The sequence below is a fragment of the Nicotiana tabacum genome, chromosome 22 (genome assembly GCF_000715075.1).
Source record: "Nicotiana tabacum cultivar K326 chromosome 22, ASM71507v2, whole genome shotgun sequence".
NCBI lineage: Eukaryota > Viridiplantae > Streptophyta > Magnoliopsida > Solanales > Solanaceae > Nicotiana > Nicotiana tabacum.
In genome coordinates, this window is record NC_134101.1 from 175,091,861 (window position 1) to 175,112,839 (window position 20,979).

Consider the following 20,979-nt stretch of genomic DNA (forward strand, 5'->3'; position numbering starts at 1 on the left):
TTTGCCGTTGCATATGATTTTTGAAGTAAACATACTAGCTTGACTAAAAATATACTTCCAAATAAAAGTGGAATAATGAAATACGGTTATGGTGAACTACATACAAACCTTGAGAAAAATGAAGAAGACTTAGCTTTGAGTTGGAGGAGAAGAGCAGAGAGGAACAAGTTAAGGGGGAACAGAAAGAAACAAGAATAGAGACTTTTGAACTTGAGGGTTATGAGTTGTGACTACCTTATGAAGTGATCAAAGAAAGAGGTGGGAAGAGATACAGTTTAAGTTCAGAAAGTGAGGTTGGGAAATGTGAAGACAGAAATAATGAAGCGGAGTATTAAAAAGTGTGCAAATGGACAGGCACAAGAGGGGTGTATGGGCTTGGGGAAGTGAATACTGAGAAGAGATATAAGAGAGAGAATTTGAGGAGTAGTAGTAGTAAAAGAAGAGGATAAGTGGGGAGAAAGCTAAGTGTCGTCCAATATGATGATTCTGCATGCTGAGGCAATGGAAGAGATTGGTTAGATCAGAACTCAGCAGACTTGTGTTGTATGGATTGGGTAATTGAATCTTGCCTCCCACCCCTTCTGACAACTTCTTAGGCACTTGCTGTTTCCTACAATTAGCTTCACTTCTTTGTCTTTTATCTCAATTAAAAAAAAACTCTCCCCTAAATTTTGCAAGTATCTATGCTTTCTATTCAATGAAATTAGTACAAAGCTTAGTTTTAAAGAAAAACCAATCTTATGTCATAGAATTGCTCAAGTGATGCTCAATATGGCAAAATAAGCGCATAAAGCTTGCTTGTGTAAAGTAGTTTCTTGATAAAGAATTGACGTTTTTGGTTGCAAGTACAACTTGCGTTAGCCTGGTACATTACAGATTCTTTTCGTATCCAAAAGCAGTGGCAAATCTGAGTTCTGCTCTTTATATATGTGCTAATTTTGTACATGTATATACAAAATTACAAAGTTTGAATAAGACGCTATGAGTTCAGTCAGAATCTATTGTGTTTAGTATAGATCCGCTTCGGTCCGAGAGTAATTAAAATCTACTATTGCGCGCAAAACCTAGTGCTGCTTGTTCTCTCCAATGGTTTCCTAGCTGACAAAAGGCTAAACACACTAGAGGATTGGGTCAGTATTCTAGTTTCCTTACTTATTTTTTATTTATCACCTCTCTTGTTTTAGCAAATGGCCTACACTGCTCTATAACTGCTTTTTTCAATAAATAGTTATGGGGGGAAAAGAGCAACTAGTTCTTCTCCCCTCCCCTTTTCCTTCCCTGCATCACTGTCTGACATCCACCGCCAATGGCTATATATGCAACTTGTCTTCCTTCCATCCATTGGCTGCATGTCTTGGGATTTCACGTATATGTCATCACCCACACAAACAATAACAGCAGCGTGGTCCATGTGTTCACGGACGTGGCGACTCTCAAAGGTTTTTTCGGCCAACAAATTAAAGTCATATAGTTATTGCAAGAGCGTTGACAGTTCTCCACCTTCGCACCGGTGCCGAAATGATAAAATTATACTACTATATAGTAAATAAGAAGGGGGGAAAATGCAAAGATACTTTTAAAATTTGTTAAAATTATTCCAGTATATGACATTCATGCAATCTTTTTAAAATCCTTTTGTTAGATTTTCTAATTTTATAACACGCAATCCGAATGCTGTCCCCTGAATTTATCTATCTACTCCAGCATGTATTACTAGCAGTGTTTTCTTTCTTTAAGCATCAAAACAGTCCACCAGTGAAGGTCAAGTTGTAGAAAGCCAATGAACAAGTGCAACTCTCTCTATTAAATGCTGCAACAAGCCAACAACTGAAAGCTATTTCGCAGAGCTTTGGGAATAACAAATACAGGATAGTTACGGAACCCCTCCTTGTTCTCATCGTTACTTTTCTGGAAATTGTACTTTCTCGAATGGCATGCTGCTAAAATAATTTTACAACAAACTATGACCACCTGAGCAAATTCAGAAAATTAACGAACCCACCACTGTTTTCCAGATTCAGATCAGGAGGGAAAAAACAATAACATACTCTAATTGTGGTAAACACATTCTTTTTAAATGCAAGGAGATAAGAAGTCTTAAAACATAACAAGGACAATTTAAAACTGTCACTTACAACATTGATTCATCTTATGATGAATATGAAATTGGCTTGTTATTTTGCAGCGGTATCCAACTATATATAGAACAAAGTAATAATCAAGGTTACAGGTTCTGGCTGGGAGAGACCAATTGGGTGTATATAAATATATTCTATAATTACAGGAACAAGGTATAGTAAATAGTGACAGAGAGATTTCATATCTTTATCCATTTTCAAATCTAGGAACAACCGAAGCATCTTCTTATAGAAAACAAACTTGGTGCTGCAGGTATTTGATCAGGCTCAGGCTTTTTGCGTGGAAGATGCTTAAAGAAGGCTTTTACTGCTCCAGTGACCCCATCTTCATTCTCCATCGCCTTAGCCAGCTCAACTGCACGCTCCTTTACCTGGCATTATCTCACTAGTTCATTTCGAGAGACAATTCCACCTTCTCAAGTTTTCAAAACATCCAAAATTCTTCAAAATTAAAAAATAAATGAACAAATTTTCAATTTGGCAAACGACAAGGAATATCCATTTGAATTGATAACCTCACCATCACTCTCAAGTTTCTAGTAATCTAGAGGATGTTGCAGTAAGAAACTAAGACCCAAAAGGCCCTCTGAACATAACTTTGGCAAATTAAACTCCAGGATATGGACTAACTTCATAGTAAAATACTTTTGCTCTTCAATAACTTCAGCAAGCAATTCAGTACATGGGAAATAAATAGCAAAGTACCTTAGGATCGAGCATGAAATTAATTGCATCAACCAGCTTAGGAAGTGAAAATTCATCAATAGGTATAGGTGGAGGGCCTACACCTCTAGCATGCACCCTTCCCCCCCAAAATGGCTGGTCACCAAAGAAGGGGACAACAGTTGTTGGACACTGTAATCCGAAAATAATGCTAACATACGGTTAGCCAAATAAACACAAGGAAACAAGAGTAAACAAGTAGCAGTAACATCACCGCAGCTTTAAGACCAGCAGCCGTTGTTCCAGCACCCCCATGGTGCACCTGGAAAGAAAGAGAAAACCGGCCATGTCATTTATCATACACATGCTAAGCTTGGATAATTCAAATACAAAGCACATAAAAGGAAGTTTGTTAAAGCTTTCAATTAAGTGAGGACTAGTGAGAGTGGCCCTTATGAAGCAATAGAGTGTATTTGGCAGTGGCAAAAAAGTACCAAGCGACCAATTTCCCACCCAACTGCAACTCCAAGCAGCATAAAATCAGTCACTTGACCTGACCTTACATAGAAGTAACCCATCTTTTTAAAATAGACAGGACACTGGAAAAGAGGCAGCACTTCAATCACGGATCTTGACAAGAGTAAAATAGTTGTTATGAGAGAAACAGTTAATCAAATAGTTTAGCACAAACATCATAAACAAAATTACTTAGTCTAACACAGCCACTAGGCTTACTAAACATTCTAATGACTAATCCAAACAATTGTTGTTACATTAACGTTGCATGTTGGCACCACTTGGTCCTGGATCTAACCAATATTTTCCAGCTGATGGCTGGAACAACCCAGTGTGGGATTATGTTAGGTCAATAAACCCACGAAACCGTCACATATTCACACATCTATAAGTATACAAAAACTGAGGGCAAGAGTAAAACATATGAAACATAATCAGAGAACTACACGTGGTCAAAAGCTCTAGACACTATGAAAAAGTGGCCAAGGACATGCACACAAGCCCAAAGTCATGTCACAGCATCTTACGTCTCAAGCCCAGGCCATGCCACTCTAGTAGTCAAGAATTCATGACCCATACAGTATTAACTAATTAATAACATCATACTATGGGTAATCGATGAATAAAACGAAGGTCCATATTGATAATCCCACATAAAAACTATGGATAACCAATGAATAAAACTAAGTCAATATTGAAAATCACAAGTCATTCCTCCGTTTTGCAGTCCACCTCAACCCTTACCCTCTGCCCCAAGTTTTGTCCTTTGGCCTTATTCTATATTCCTTGAGCTTCGTATCCTTATTGGTGCAGAGCTAAAAGTAACAGGAAAGATGTAAACGTAGCAAAAGGCTCACCACTGCAGAACATTGTAAGAAAAGCCAATCATGGGGACAATTATCGAGCAAGTACACAGAATCCTTTGGTTCAGCCACTGGTTACAGAACGAAAATAAAGTATTAGCTGAGTTCCACCCACAAAATTACATGAGTTACATACACAAAAATAAATAAAAAGATAAATAAATAAACTGCCTATTCTTGCACTAGAATAATAAGCAGAATTCCCAACTCCAGAAAAGAGAACTTACAATTGCCAAGGCCACCCCAGCCTTTGTTGATGATCCCCCTTTGTCCAGTGAGTTCTAATGCTTCAACAATTACTTGGGTCATTTTCTCTGGCCCTTGAACAGGCTGAGATTGTACAAATAAGTTAAAGTTGAAGATGGATACTAAAGAAATCTAAAGCTTGGATTCTGGGATATCAAAACATTAAGGGTATGTTTGGTAGGAAGGAAAAAATGTTTTCCAATTTTTCCATGTTTGGTTGGCTTAAATGTTTTGGAAAAAATTTTCCTCGTCAAGTCATTTCCTCCAAATTGGAGGAAAATGTTTTCCCTATCAAAAGTAGGGAAAATTTCAAAACTCTTTTTCAACCTTCTCCACCTTATTCCGCATGTCCACCAACCCACCGTCACCTACCCCACCCCCAAACCACCCCAACGCCCAACCCCCTATCCCCACCAACACACCCCTACCCACCCACCCCAACCTCGCCCACCACCCACCCTAAATAGAACTATTATTAAGAGTACTTTCTTTTCATGTTGTAGATAGAGTACTTTTTTTATTTTAACAAAATGAGTATATTCTTTTCATGATGTAGTAAAAGTATTTTCTTTCATTTCAACAAAATAAGTACTTTCTTTTCATAATGTAGAGAAAAGTATTTTTTTTTCATTTTTAACAAACTAAGTACTTACTTTTCTTGGAATAGAAAAAGTATTTTTATTTTTAAAATGAGTACTTTCTTTTCATGATGTAGAAAAAATAGTTTCTTCCATTTCAACAAAACGAATACTTTCTTTTTATGATGTAGAAAAAGTAGTTTCTTTCATTTCAACAAACTAAGTATTTTCTTTTTCTGAAATAGAAAAAGTATTTTTTTTTCCAACAAAGTGAGTACTTTTTTTTCATGACGTAAAAAAAGTATTTTCTTTTATTTCAACAAAAAAAGTACTTTCTTTTCATGCCGTTAAAAAAGTATTTTCTTTCATTTCAACAAACTAAATATTTTCTTCCTGATGTAGAAAAAATATTTTCTTTCATTTTAACAAAATGAATACTTTCTTTTCATGATGTAGAAAAAATATTTCTTTTCATTCAATAAAATGAGTAATTTTCTTTCATGTTGTAGAAAAGATACTTTCTTTTTCAACAGAATAAAGTATATTCTTTTTAGTTATCAAGCTCAAATTTTAATATTGTTCTTGTGTGAAAAAGTTAAATTTTCACATTAGTTCCTTTGGGTTTGTGTGAATTTTAAAAAGAATAATTAAATTCTTGAAGAAAATAGAGTCCGGGGCCATACACTAGAAAGAATTATTTTTCTAAAAATATTTTATACTCTCTAACCAAACACTAGAAAATATTTTCCGGAAAAAGTTTTCCACTCAACAACCAAACAAGGGAAAATAAGTGATAAAACCACCCATTTTCTGGAAATTTTCTAGGAAAATATTTTCCATGGAAAACATTTTTCTTCATACCAAACGCACCCTAAGTATATGAAATGTAGCATTACTATAGTTTGACCAATATTTAGCATTTTCTAAATTATATCTGAAGACAATGAATGTAGTTTGTATGTACATATTAACACAGATCCCTTCCTAGAGAATTTGCAATTGTTTTAAATAGCTTTTGATATAACACTTGTTAGGATAACATCTGACAGGAATTTGATGTTTCCGACAAAAAATGAGTTCAAAGAGTAGAGCATAGAATAGGACATTCTACATATAACTATTTTAGCAGTCACAAGTACTAAATTTGCTTCACAGTTCAAATTTGACAATGATAACTAATCACAAGGTGCAAAATGCAAGGGTACAAGAAACAAGGAGACACCATTCCGCTTTTTCTCAAAATTCTCAGGGACAAGCAAAGAAGGAATCTATGGTTACATGGAGAGAAACTATTAGTTTCTTTATTTTACTTCTCTTCTGAAGCGAAGGTGGGGGAAAAGAGAAGAAGATGAATGAGTAGAAAGCAAATATGTTAAACAATGAGGATCCGGTAACTCACAAGACTCCCAAACCCAATGTAAATAGGTTTCTGACCAGCTTTCAGCCAATTTACTAGTGATTCTGGAGGTTCATAACCCGATGCAAGATCGAGGAAGCAAAATCCCACCACATCAACCTTAGATCCCCAATCTGCAAAAGTGGAACTATATAAAGAAAAGGTTGCGACTTTTTAAAACAAGAATGCATCTGATAAGACTTATGGAATACAAATTTTCTTCTAAGTTAGTGCCGGGAAGCTAAAGGACTTCCTCTATCAGATTAACAGACATCAGAAGAATAATTACCTTTTGGTTTAGGTACAAGGTGAGGACTCCAAATATATCCATGCGGGATATCCAACTCAGAGCCTTGGGAACCGCTTAAATATGTGACTGGTCTTAGTTTCAGCTTTCTTTTCCTGGTATCATTTATCATATCACGTATTCCTAGCCAAATCAAGGAGTCAACAATCTGATACGACAGCTGCACAATTCAAAAAAGAGCAAATGTAAACAAAAACCAGCCCCCATTTTTTTTTTTATCTTTTTAGTCGGGTGGGGTGGGAAAGGGGAGGGAGCAAGGCAATGTCAAAGGAAAAGGCAACAGTAGCTGCAAAAGTGCAGATGTTAGAATCCAACTCACCCTATATCCAGCAGGTTGTTTAACGCGGGACAATGGATGAGGAAATTCGCTAGTTGGCCTGGTACAAAAAGATAACAGTGTTTACTTACTAAATAACCTATAGTCCAGATCTAACATTTCAATAGGACCTGTAAATTGAAATGAATAGAATGAATAACGAAATAGCTTCGTAATTCTCCATTACCCAAGCAAGACTTACGTCCATGGCATTGTAAAGAAAATATGAATTGGGATTTTCAGTGCTTCTGCAACATGTGTATGCCCTGAAATTGAGATTTCCAGGTTAGCAAGAGAAACTATTGTTCCACCATTCCCACAAGCACGTACATCCAACGTATTTGATTAGCATAAAAGCTTTGAGAAGAACCTCCATCAAAGTCCGAAATGAGCTTGACAAGCCATTACTAACAGAAATTTGACCGGAGTTGAGTCCTCCAGGACAAGTTGAAATGGTATTTTATGAGGCAAGAAAACTAAGCCAAGCATACAGAAAACATTTAGCACACCCTAGTAAAATTGGAAACTGTTTCCTTTTCACTTGTAAGATCATGCCCGACAAGCATGAACATCGAATATCAAACTAGAATCAACTCTATTCGCCAAAAACCAACACAACCACCCTCAAGATCCATTCCAAAACCTTTAGTGAGCAGGCTAAAATTCATGCAGGTCAATTGTGAAAGTGGTCATTCAACAACTACGCTTCAAACAAAATGACACAGAGTCGACAGCTTTTCTCATCCTTAAATAGAATTGCTATATTTATGGATCTGAAAGTAAAATATATTATATATGCTTAAATAAAGAAAAATTTCCAAGTATAAATGAATTTGCACATATCTAACTACACTTCATGGTCATCAAAGTTACTAATCGATTTTCAGTATATATGATATAGTGCAAGAAATAACTCAATTCATTGAGATAGTAAGTTACAGTAAAAGATTTCCCAACAAAGTAGGAGGCAGTCTCTTCTCCACTGACTACAGTATACAAATAAGAAATACTCTCTGAAACTTTTTCCCACACATGGCAAAGTAAAAGGCAGACCACAAGCTTGACTAACAGGAGCAGAGCTCACTAATACGTGAGGTAATATAATTAGGATTCTCTCTGAGAATTATCTTATTTCTCCTTACCAAAGTTGAGAGGAGCACAGTGTTTTCTGAGACTATGTAGCTGAAAATATTAGTCTAACCTGTGATGTGCTGGAGAAAAATCTTCCATTTCATTCTGGGTTTCGTTTCATTTATGGGTTATAAAGACTCGGATTTTCTAAAGACATCATCACGCAAATCACTTAACAAAACAATCAGCAAAAAGGTAAAATTAGCTATAATGAGGATAGGAATGATTAATGAAAAGCATCTAATATGCATATTAACAAGGAAATGACTAAGTAAAATGGTACAGAATGAACAAATTACTAATCTTACCATATGCTGGAGGATTAGCAATAATAGCATCTGCTTTGAAGGGTACCCCAGTATCCTTATCAGATTCTATGCAAGGTGAGAGTAAAGAATTTATAATATCCTTCAACTGGTTTCTCTGAACAGGAATTTCTGAGGGTCCAGAAGGTAAGAACCCCTTGTTTTTAACCATATCTACAACCAAGAGAAAGAAAATTGAGCCAAATCTGCAAAGAACTTTTGAACTTAAAGACTATTACGAATAAATGCTCCCATTGTTATTGATGAAATTTGAAGCGTTCAGTAATTAGTGAAATTCAAGTATCTAAAAACATTCTTTGCAACAGCTTAGAGAGAAACCAAATATTCTCATGTATCTACAAACCCCGAGAACAAAGCACTTCAGCTGATGTGCAAGATGCATGGAAACAAGTCTTATATTCCTCTATAATACTAATTCTCAATGTATGCCCCTATAGAATCCACAAACAAGATTCTTACAGGCAAAGTAATCTAAGTGCAAGTATGAAGTCTTTCAATCTCCAGTTGTACAAGGAAAAAGTGATTATCCAATAGAGCAAATGACTTTTTAGCAAGTATAAGAAAGAATTAACGATGGACTTCTTCTTTCAGATTGTTTCTTCTTCTTCTTTTTTTCTTTCTTTTTCCTGTTTTGGTTTCAGATTGGAGATTTAAAACCCTTTGCAGCAGGTAGCCAAGTTTAACATATGATCCTTAAAAATGCAAAAGGAATCACACTAGTTAACCCCATCATTATTAATTGTCAACAAGATTTGAAGCGCTTCCAAGCAATTCAGATGCAGTCTCTCGACACTAACTAATGAATGCATATATGTAATGAATTTTCCCTTATGACAATTAAACGTCAAAGTTTTCCACAACTATGTGAACCAATCACAAGTTGGTTATCCCGCACTTATTTCAGGTTGAACTGAGTTACAAAGATAATGATGACTGTATAACACACAATGTTTTGCGAACATTTAAAAGAGTAAACATCCATCTAGAAATGGAGAGCACCAGATAAAGTACAATCAAGACATTGAACCCACATGAGATTGTTCAGTTTCAGAACAAACAGGAACTTAGGAACATACATCCAGCCAAAACTTTTGGATCACCCCCAAGAGGATAGAACTCCAACCCAGCGGTTAGGACAAACTCTTTGAAATTTGCATGGGTTGCCAGCCTCACTCGATGACCAAAATCCTGCATCAGCAGTTCTGTCAAATAACTAGCATAGACCAAAAGATACTTTTTTTAGCTATGACAATGAACAATCACAGACAAGTACAAAGCAAGAGATAAATCATCATAAGATACGGCTTCTTAGACAAGATTAGCATCTTATAACAAGCATAGGGTTTGCAACTGCAAAGGAAACAACTGTTTTTCTAATCCATTGACCACCAAAAGATGGAACACCATTAATTCAAGACCTATCAAGGAGAAAGGGTTCTCAAGAGAAAATCAAAATAACCACCCTAATACACGTCAGAGGGAACACTGGCATTACAGGTATCAAGGGTATCCATTGACATCGTAACAAAGTGTAGCTTCGTAACTCCATTGCTTTAAGATTTAGAGTTATAAACTACAGCTACAAGAGCAAATGTTCCATCAGCGAAAAGACAAAGCCATCTCAATTTCAGCTCCTAATTTAAGCAGAGCATCTCATGGAAAGAAGAGCATAATTTGACACATAATCCATACAACAAGAAAGAAAAATGGCCTGGTCTTATAAATCATCTGTCATAATTTACTAGTATGAAACAAGAAAAATGAGGAAGAGGGAAGGTAACACCACAAACTGAGTCATTAAGTTCTTGATCGCTGGTTTTCTCCAGCTTTGAGAAAATTCTAGTTTTAATCACTAAATGATTGGAGGCATTACAAATTTAAACTGTATAAGTGAAATGACTAGGACTGTAACACACAACAAAAAGAGGATACTGGAAAGTTAAAGAAAAAAGTGGCCTTATAGATTTCCGATGTAGAAGTCAACTCAAAGAGAAAAAAGACACCCTGCTGAAAGAGTTGCAAGTCTGTTTCACCAATTTAACATGACAAAGTACATATGTAACTATTGTATATGCATGTAAAATGTGGAAACAGATTGCAGATATAGAATCTGAGATGGCAAAATGATATCAGGTACCTGCAAACGTTTGCCAATTGCAATAAAAGGTTGCACATCGCCACGTGTTCCAACAATAAGCATTACAATCTGTATTGGGGGAATATATTGTAGTTCTGTTGCATCAAGAGGCTCATCCTCAACTTCATTAGAGACACTTTGAGATTTAACTCCAAGGTGGGAGTGGCCTCTATGGAGGACAAGTTGCGGGAATCGAGGCTGAAATGGTTCGGCATATGAAGAGGAGAGACATAGATGTCCTGGTCAAGAGGTGTGAGAGATTGACCATGGCGGGTCTAAAAAAGGGTAGGGGTAGGCCAAAGAAGTACTGAGGAGAGATAATTAGGAAGGATATGTCATTGCTTCAGCTTACCGAGGACATACCCTCGATGGAAGGTGTGGAGGTCGAGAAAAAGGGTTGAAGGTACACAAGTAGTTGTGAGTTTCTCCTAGGCTTAGCAGCAGAACTAGTACTATTCTTGTATTTTCTTATTCCTGGTTTTTTATTATTACATATGTGTCATTCGCTTCCATTATCCTATTACATTCTTGTTGCTATTGTCTGTTTCTTTATTTTCACACTTGTCTCTCTACCTTTACGAGGTAGAACTAAGGTCTGCATACACATTATCCTCCCCATACCCCATTTATGGGATTACACTAGATTTTTTGTTGTCGTTGTTGTGGGTGACATAAAATTCAACAATATGAAACATCAAGAATGACTAAACCAAATGATATGATTTTTCTAAAGGTGCCAAATCTGGCCTAAAGAGGTAATCCCTCAACTCGCCCAAGTTTGGACAGGTCGCATTAAGAATATATTCATTGGTGGGTCAAATAGAGCACCGTGCGAATTGACCTACCTAATAGCTTGTGTCAATTTGGGCAACCAAGTCCCCTAAGAAAACTTTACCAAAAATCTACCTTCTTTTCATTGTTTATATATATATATATTCTCTATGGTCCACTTTCACACGCTTTATCTTTCTATAAGAAAAGAACAGATCTTTTTGAGTTTTTAATTAAAATAAGTATAGAAAATGACATAATGGTTTTGAGTTGCGCGGTATTGGGTTATGACCCATTGTTTTGCCCAAATTGACTCGATGCATCTTAATGCAAATAATCTGGACGGGGTTAGGTCACGACCATTTACTGACTAAACCCATTTTTACCTATCCAAATTCAGACTAACATGCCCATTTGACACCCCATATATGTTACTTGGAGAGATAACAGAACATGCTTTTCACTGAAAATAAAAATTTATCAAGATGAGTAAATTCTATCAGGTGATTTAGATAGAAAGTGAAACAAATTTCCACGAAGAGATAATGGAAAAAGTAAAAAATGGAGAATTAACAAGTTTTAGTAAATGTAATGGAGAGCAGAGAGAATGGATAACAAGAAGCCAAAACCAAAAAAAAAAAAAAGAAGTTTATAATTCGAAACATGACGTGATAGGATGATTTCGTCATGAATTATACCTTCTGATGTTCACTAATTTTGTCATCAAAAACGTTTGCTGTGTCTTGAGCAAATTGACTATTATGTCTAGATGTCTCGGTTTTTGATCTTCCCAACATAAGATGACCTGAATGTGATTCTGAATTATCAGAACTAAAAATTCCGCGAGGCTTTGTATCTACTCTTGCAACTTCCATCCCAGCAGTTCCTAGCATATAAAATCACACACTTACAGTTAGCATACAATACGGCCCGTTTCAAAAGCATCAGAATTCACTGTAAATCAATCGTATTTTATGTATATTACATGCATAGAGTCATTCTAGTGTGTTTATACATAACACAGAAGTAAAACGTTGGTACTACGAATTTTTGTTGTTTCGGCTGACTTGAATTGATGACAACACTTAATTTCAATTATTCAAACTGTTCCAACTTGTTCACATTGTTTGCTTATCACTGATAAATTTGACAATTCCAGAACTAAGTTAATATTTTTTGTATTAAAATGTAATTTCAGAAACTGTACAAAAATAATAATAAAAAAATATTACATTTAAATTCTGATCAAAATTAAAAAAACTGAAACATTTTGGAGATGCCGAAGTTATTTACTTCGAATCCTGTTCAGACAGCATCTCGGTAAACTACACAATTTCCGTCAGAAAGAAAAAATTAAACCTGAAGAGTCACTGACGCCATTGGAAACTGAACCTCCAGCTACCTCATCTACAGTATCCAGCTCAGCAACAGCACCACAATCATTACCATCGCCATTTTCATCTACAGTATCCTTCTCTAGGGACACGGACACTTCGTCAGAACTAGAAGATGAGCTCGCCGGACCTAAATTCAGCGAAGACTCCGCCATCGGTGGCTTCACCACCTCTGGCGAACTCTGTTTCTTCTGATCCAGTCTCGCAACTTTTCCAAACTCTAAAATATGCTAGCAAACAGAGAGAATCTAGCACAAAGAGATAAATTGCTGAATTGAAGGGTTGGAGAGAAGAAGAGAGAGAAGCCAAGTTCGAAGGAACTGGAATCGAGCACAGAGGATTTAATCACACCAATAGCAATGGGCGAATAGGAAATGAAAGATATTTTTGTAATTGGGATTATGGTCTCTTCTTCTGCAAAACGCAAGAGCTGACCCGTAAACCGTAATGTATGTTCCTCGTGAGTGGTGGGACGCCTGGAATCCCGTTACTGTCAGAAAATCGTTGTCTAAAGTTCCAAGTGTCCGGCGCGTTTTCTAGATTTATGGTCAATTATACCCCTCTATTATTCTGTCCACCAAGTTTCTTGTCAACTCTTCTCCCTTGCATAGAAACTGTCGGCTCGTTTGGTACAAAAGATAAGGAATAATTAATTTTATAATTAAATTTAAGAATAATTTATTTTATATTTGGTTAGAAAAAAATTAAAGTATAATTAATTTCGAGATTGTAGTATTTTTTATCCTAATGAAAAGGTGAAATAATTAATTCTGAAATAAATAATCTTAGGATAACTTCTTTTTGATCAAACGACCCCTAAAGGTGTTTACTAGACAAGCTAGACTGGGCTGGACATGCGAAAAAATAGCTCGTTCGGTACGGGTTGGTTAGTAGGCTGGGGTTCCGGGCTAGTAGTGGATTAGGATATTTTGGGTTTTGCTGGGTTCGTCCGAGTTTGGGCTTATCGGGTTCGGATCAGGCCGGGTTTATTTTTTTAGTGTATTTTGTTTCAGTGTTCAATGTAAATTGATTCTTAAGTGTTTGACAAATTTTTAAATAATAATATAAGTATTTTAAGGCATAAAATTAAATTTTTAAACTTTTAACTTTAAAGTTTTAAATTGAAATTTGAATTATAAAATTTGAAAATTTAAATTAAGTGGCTACATAAATTATATAATAAGATCAATATGTAAGGATCAAACTTCAAAAGCTTTCATTTCATATTTTTATTGCATAATAATACTTTAAATTAACTTGTCTAATAAACTAACACATTAAGCTTAAATAAGTCTAACAAATTTAAAATAACACAAACTATCTTAAGTCAACTTAAATACGAATTCCTGGAGGACGCTTAAGACAACCCTTGATATGCCTCCTTAAACCATGTTTCCTCCCACTTCCGACGAACATTAAAGATTCGACCACTATTCTTGCACTCTACTTTGCGAACTTCTTCATTTTCTTCTACCACCTCAAAATGTTCCCAAACAAGTGAACGCACTCTAGAAGCACATGGTCATGATTTAACTTGAACCTAACAAAAATGGTAATCACACTTCACTTTATAACTGTAATTTTATAGTGGCTACCGTAAATAATTGATAAAACTTGAAATATTAATTGATTGAGAAATTGAGAGCAATAAACAATTCAATAATCAAGAGAGAATTAGAATAGAAGAAGAGATCAAGTTGTGAGAAAAAATAAAGAAGATGGGGGCTATTTGTCTATATCTATCTATATCTATATCTATATTATATTAGAAGTAGGAAAACTTTAACTGAAAAGTTGAATTACATAATTGCCCTTCTACTTAAAAATTAAATTACTAAAATAACCTTCTTAAAAAATAATTGTCCTAATTATTTAAAATAAAATAAAAATTGCCGCACAAACAATCCAAATCGACGCTTAGATGCGAACAAGTGCTACTTCACAGTATTTTATTATTCATCTACGTAAAGAGATATGGTTCTTTCAGAAAAATTCCCTAACACAATCTGCCAATTCGAAATGGATTTATACTTCCTAATTCAAAGGACTTGACTTCTTTTGTTCGTTGTTTATCAGTTTTTACTACTTTTTGGAGTGGCAATATTTGGTTCATTTCTTCTTAAGAAGGTGCGTCTTTTGTGACGTTTCAAACAGGTAGATTTTCCATCTTCCCTTTCTTATTGCTTGTATATTTTCCCTCTCTGTTTGGAAAAAAGTTTAAGTAAATTGAGTAGAAGAAGGTTTAAATAAATTTCTATTTACAATCCACGTTTTCCATGGCTATATATCAACGATTGTCCTATTTGGTTTTTCTTACTGTGATCTTCCGAAGAATGGAATAAATAAGTTCTTATTAGAACTTAATTCCTCTCCTGCATTTTGTAACAAAAAGGAATAAGTGCGACTAAGAACTTAAAAAATATTTCCTATTGTTCAATGAGTTAGTTCATCTTGCTCTCCTACATGGCAAAATCAAAAATAGACTGATAGAAGCAGTCTTACCATCAGAAATGAATATCTAAAGTTATAAAGATAAATCATTATTCAACTACTAAGGTTAGTCAAGAAAACTAAAATAAATGTTAAGTACAATCATTATTTAACTTCACAATTACAAGATACCGTGATAACAAAGGCTAATTGTTAGTTTCATGAGAACTTGAACTCGAAGGGATCGTTTGGTACGAGAGATAAGGAATAATTAATCTCCAGATTAAATTTGAGATGAGTTTATACAATGTTTGGTTGGAATAAAATTGTGGTATAACTAATATCGGAATTAGTTATCCCAAAATTATAGTATTTTTTTATCTTCATGAAAGAGTAGGATAATATATCCCAGAATCATTAATCATGAAAAACCTTGTTTTCCATCCAAACTACTCCTAACTCTCTAATTATGCCAAAAAAGATGAAGAAAATAGGGCAATCAGTCCTTTTCTGACAAAAAGAAATTTGTCTCTAGATTAATGTTCTAGAAAGAAAGGTAATATCATACAGATTGCTAATACCTGAGATAAATTAATTAATCAGATTAATCTGAAGCAAGAGAAGAATTTTTTGTGCAAACTCTACTAACTTGAACTTCTTTACCTACATCTTTCTTCGGTGTCCACAATTTCGCTCAGTATGTGTTTCCAATTTTTTAATATATATATATTGATCTTTCAGAACTTTCTCCACTATTTGTCAAGAACTAATGCACTGGAAATATCACCTACCGTTACATATCTTAGATAGTTCAAGAATGAATTAATATTCAATTCTCATAAATAAGATTCTCACAGAACTTATGATTTAAATCTTTTCCTCTGATCAGTCCTTTACGCGATAACATTTCAACTCCTGTATATCTGCTATCCTATACCTTGTCCGGTTACTTCACATACCACCACAATCAACAGAAATCCAAGCCTCAAAATTTCTCTCTTATAGCTGCTTTTATGAGAAGTTCTTATTAATGCCCAAGGAGTTTATCTTTTGCCATATTGACTTTAATTTGTATATAAATCAAATATTTTTCAAATATGTACGCATTAACTATTTTTAGCATATTTTTTAGGAAACTCGTAGTCCCTATAGGTTTAGGAAAATCCATTGTCCTAATAAATTTGGGAAAGGAAAACCTATAGTCCTTGTCAAATTGGAAAACCTTTCTCTTATAGGTTTGGGACCTTTTGGGATCTATATATAGGGGTTGTAGTTGGGGATTCTATAGATTGTATTGTGCTTTTCTTCCCATTCATAGTGGAAAACTCTCTCTTCTTTTGCCCCGAGGATTAGTCTCAGCCGAACCTCGTTAAATCCTTGTGTTGATTTTTCTTCTCTATTTGCTTTGTGTGAGATTGTGTGCTAGTTAACCCATGATATTCCACAACAATTGGTATCAGAGCAAGGTTCGGGTTTCTACACATAATTTAGGGTTAAGATGTCTTCATCATCTTCAACAAAGTACGAAGTAGAGAAATTTGATGGAGGTTCTAGTTTCAGTCTATGGAAGATTAGGATGAAATCATCCCTGGTGTTACAAGGATTATAGAAAGCAATTGATGAGGATTTTCTTGAAGATATGAAAGATACAAAGAAGGAAGACCTGAAGGAGAGGGCTTTGAGTGCGATCTTCATGAGCGTTACAGATAATGTTCTTCGGGAAATTGCTGAAGAAACTTCTGCAACAACGGCATGGAAGAAGCTGGAAGATCTGTATTCTAAGAAATCGCTGACAAACCGCCTCTACCTAAAAAAGAGGTTATACAATCTCCGTATAAACGAAGGTACACCTGTTAAAACTCACCTTGATGAGTTTAATTCAATTATAATGGACATGAAGAATGTGGATAACAAAATTGAGAGTGAGGATCAGGCCTTGATTATGTTATGTTCTTTATCACAGTCTTATGATACTTTTGCCGATACACTGCTATATGGGAAAGATAACATTTCACTAGAAGATGTTAGTAATGCACTAAAATCTAAAGAGTTGAAAAAGATCTTTCCAGACAACAAAATTGAGGGCGAGGGTCTTGTGATTAGAGAAAGAACACAACAAAAGGACTTTAACAGGAAAAAGTTAACCGCAAGATCAAAGTCTAGAGCAAGGAAGCAAAACTATTATGAGTGTGGGGAGCAAGGTCACTAAAGAGATATTGTCCTAAGCTGAAGGAGAAAATAGGGAAGCAGAAAATAGATAATTCGGCAAATATTGTTGACATTGGCAATAATTCTGATGATAGTGATTATGTAGGGGAAGTTTGTGCTGTGAGTTCTAGTCATGGGCAATTCTTGTGTTCTTGATTCTGGTACTACTTTCCACATGTGTCCACACAAGAATTGGTTTGCAACTTACAAACAAATGAGTGGGACTGTCTATATGGGAGATAATAATCCATTACCAGTAGAGGGGGTTGGTAACATCAAATTGAGAATGTTCGCCGGAATTATCAGAAACATTGAGTGTTGGCATGTTCCTCGGATAAAGAGAAATTTGATTTCTCTTTTGACTTTAATACTTAAAATGTGTAAAGGCTCCATGGTACTCATGAAGGGTAAACTACATTCTAAATTGTATCATCTTCAGGCCAATGTAGTTGAAGGGGAAGCTGCTGTAACTTCTGGAAAAAGTGATCTGAATTAGTCTCAGTTGTGGCACTTGCAAATCACAAAGAAAAGCAAAAGCTGTATTCTGTTGCATTCTATTGAAGAAATCTAGAAGCTAAGAATGGAGGGGAAAGAAGAGGATGTGAAGGTAGGAGCAAACAAGTATTCAGAAAGGCAGCCATTAGGGACCTCATCACAGAGCAAAGACTATAAGGAACCACCACCAGCACCATTGTTTGAGCCTGGTGAGCTCCATTCTTGGTCCTTTTGGAGAGCTGGGATTGGTGAATTTATGCCTACTTTCTTGTTCCTTTACATCACTGTCTTGACTGTCATGGGTTACTCTAGGGCTAACAGCAAATGTAGTACTGTTGGTGTTCAAGGTATTGTTTGGGCTTTTGGTGGTATGATTTTTGCCCATTGAGAAATTCTTGGATTTGGTCAGGTGGACACATTAACCCTGCTGTGACATTTGGTTTGTTTCTGGCAAGAAAATTGTCCCTAACAAGGGCAGTGTTCTACATTGTGATGCAATGCCTTGGTGCAATCTGTGGTGCTGGTGTTGTCAAAGGGTTCCAGCCATCTTTGTATCAGGTTAAGGGTGGAGGTGCCAATGTTGTGAATAATGATTATACCAAAGGCGATGGCCTTGGTGCTGAGATTGTTGGCACTTTTGTTCTTGTCTATACAGTCTTCTCTGCTACTGATGCTAAGAGAAATGCTAGAGACTCCCATGTCCCTATTTTGGCACCTCTCCCAATTGGATTTGCAGTGTTCTTAGTTCACTTAGCCACTATCCCAATCATAGGCACATGCATTAATCCTGCTAGAAGCCTAGGTGCTGCCATTATCTACAACAGAGATCAAGCATGGGATGACCATTAGATTTTCTGGGTGGGACCATTCATTGGAGCTGCACTTGCTGCCTTGTACCACCAGGTTATCATAAGAGCCATTCCATTCAAGAGTGGAAACTGATGAACACCTTGGCTTAATTATGAGCTATGATGGCTATGCCTTGTTTCTGTAATTGGTTAGTTTGCTATGATTGGCAATGATGTTCAATGTTGATTATGTACAAAAGCTGTTGTATTGCTTTATTTATCGTATTTGGTTTTGAATTGATCTTGTTTATTATATATGTTTCAGTTTTAAAAAAAAAGTTGTGGCACTTGCGACTTGGCCATATGGGTGATAATGGATTGTCTTTGTTGAGTAAGCAGAATTTGCTGAATGGGTACAAAAATCAAGTTTTGAATTTTTGTGAGCATTGTGTGTTTGGTAAGCAGGAAAGTGTAAAGTTCATCAAGAAGGCCGAGCACAAGACCAGAGACAAGTTAGATTATATACACTCTGACTTGTGGGGTCCAAACAGAATTCCCTCCAAGAGTGGTGCCAGGTATTTTATGACTTTGATTGATGATTACTCAAGAATGGTGTGGGTGTATTTTCTGAAAACAAAAGATGAGGCATTTTCGACATTTGTTAAATGGAAGACGATGGTTGGGAGGCAGACGGAAAGAAAAGTTAAGCATCTTCGAACTGACAATGGGTTAGAATTTTGCAATTCTGAGTTTGATAATTTCTGCAACAGGGAGAGCATAGTGAGACACCGCACTTGTGTCGGAACACCACAACAAAATGGTGTTGCTGAATGTATGAATAGAACGCTTTGTGATAGGGCACGACGCATGCTTTCACACTCATGTGTTAGCAAAGATTTTTGGGCTGAAGCAATCAATACAACTTGTTATTTGGTCAATAAATCTCCATCCACAGCTATTGAATTCAAAACTCCTTTTGAGGTATGGTCCGGTTCGCCTGCTGATTATTCAAATTTAAGGATATTTGGTTGTCCTGCTTATGCTCATGTGAGGGATGGAAAACTTGAACCGAGGGCAAAGAAGTGCATATTTCTAGGGTATGCAACTGGAGTTAAAAGTTATAAGTTGTGGTGCACAGATCAAAAGACTTCAGGGCTAATTATCAGTATGGATGTAACATTCAATGAATCTGCCTCACTGGACAGCCAAAGAGAGAAGGCAATAGCAGAAACAGATCGAGGTGTCAGTGACCGCATAGAGCTAGAAATTGAATCTCCACTAGCTCAGCCCAGTATTTCTAAAGTAGAGGAAGTGGAGGAGGTGCAAAATATTGATCAAGAAGATAATGTTGATGCACCTGCGCAACAACAACCATATAGCATTGCAACATGCAAAGAGAAGAGAGTGATCAACTGACCGCAAAGGTTTCCAAACGTAGTTGATGTGAATCTTCTTGGATATACAAATCCAGTGGGATTTGCTTTGGCAGTTGCAGAGACCGTTGATGCATTTGAGTGTTATAGCTACTCAGAAGCTATTCAGAGTACAGAACCAAATCGACGGATTAGTGCTATGGATGAAGAGGTTGAGTCTCTTAACAAGTTTAGGCGTTGCCTAGACTTGGTTGATGTGTGCGGAAATGGATAGAGCCCTTGCGAGGGCCGAGGGCAAGGTAGAGAGACGTTGTTCCTGTTGATGAAGAGAATTCAAGCCAAGGGGAAGATTTATTATTTGTGGCTTGAATTATTTCCCTGTATTTTTTAGGAAACCCATAGTCCTTATAGGTTTAGGAAAACCCATTGTCCTAATAGATTTGGGAAAGGAAAACCTATAGTCCTTGTCAAATTGGAAAACCTTTCTCTTATAGGTTTGAGACCTTTTGGGATCTATATATAAGGGTTATAGTTGGGGATTCTATAGATTGTATTGTGCTTTTCTTCTCATTCATAGTGGAAAACTTTCTCTTCTTTTGCCTCGAGGATTAGGCTTAGCCGAACCTCGTTAAATCCTCGTGTTGATTTTTCTTCTCTATTTGTTTGTGTGAGATTGTGTGCTAGTTAACCCACAATATTCCGCAACATATTAAATAATTAATGTACACGTGCAACGTACGTGCAGAAAGACTAGGTATTTTTAAAAGGTTAAAAATATAATTTATTAATTATAAGGGGTGGAGGGGCTATTTTAGTAAGGGTATAGGGCGAAATGGTTAAAAGTGCAAAAAAATGACCGTTGCCCAACGGTCATTTTTTATTTTGATCATTGGCAACAGTCAT

At 36.0% G+C, this 20,979-nt stretch overlaps 1 protein-coding gene and 1 pseudogene across 2 annotated transcripts; one reads left to right on the forward strand and one right to left on the reverse strand.

Moving 5' to 3' along the window:
* Positions 1 to 2,070: 2,070 nt before the first annotated feature.
* Positions 2,071 to 13,308, reverse strand: LOC107832382 (sterol 3-beta-glucosyltransferase UGT80A2). Of its 2 annotated transcripts, none has more exons than XM_075242959.1 (14): positions 12,748 to 13,308; positions 12,057 to 12,274; positions 10,618 to 10,815; positions 9,557 to 9,668; positions 8,463 to 8,633; positions 7,226 to 7,289; positions 7,027 to 7,084; positions 6,690 to 6,867; positions 6,404 to 6,534; positions 4,408 to 4,510; positions 4,175 to 4,251; positions 3,076 to 3,123; positions 2,844 to 2,993; positions 2,071 to 2,509 (listed from the first exon to the last, which is right to left on the reverse strand). In XM_075242959.1, the coding sequence occupies exons 2-14, from the start codon at positions 12,075 to 12,077 to the stop codon at positions 2,342 to 2,344; spliced, it is 1,479 nt and encodes a 492-aa protein (XP_075099060.1). In that variant the 5' UTR covers positions 12,078 to 12,274; positions 12,748 to 13,308; the 3' UTR covers positions 2,071 to 2,341. The 2 variants fall into 2 exon arrangements, with proteins under 2 accessions (XP_075099060.1, XP_075099059.1); XM_075242958.1 differs by having other exon boundaries at positions 12,087 to 12,274; positions 12,748 to 13,286.
* Positions 13,309 to 17,983: 4,675 nt separating this feature from the next.
* LOC107832383 (aquaporin PIP1-1-like) lies at positions 17,984 to 18,849 on the forward strand (annotated as a pseudogene).
* The last annotated feature ends 2,130 nt before the right edge of the window (positions 18,850 to 20,979 follow it).

Coding starts and splice junctions, on each gene's coding strand:
- LOC107832382 (XM_075242958.1), bottom strand. CDS start 12,937: ATGGCGGAGTCTTCGCTGAATTTAGGTCCGGCGAGCTCATCTTCTAGT. Junction 10,816..12,086: donor AAATTAGTGAACATCAGAAG/GTATAATTCATG, acceptor GAACCATTTCAG/CCTCGATTCCCGCAACTTGT. Junction 4,252..4,407: donor CTGGGGTGGCCTTGGCAATT/GTAAGTTCTCTT, acceptor TTCTGTAACCAG/TGGCTGAACCAAAGGATTCT.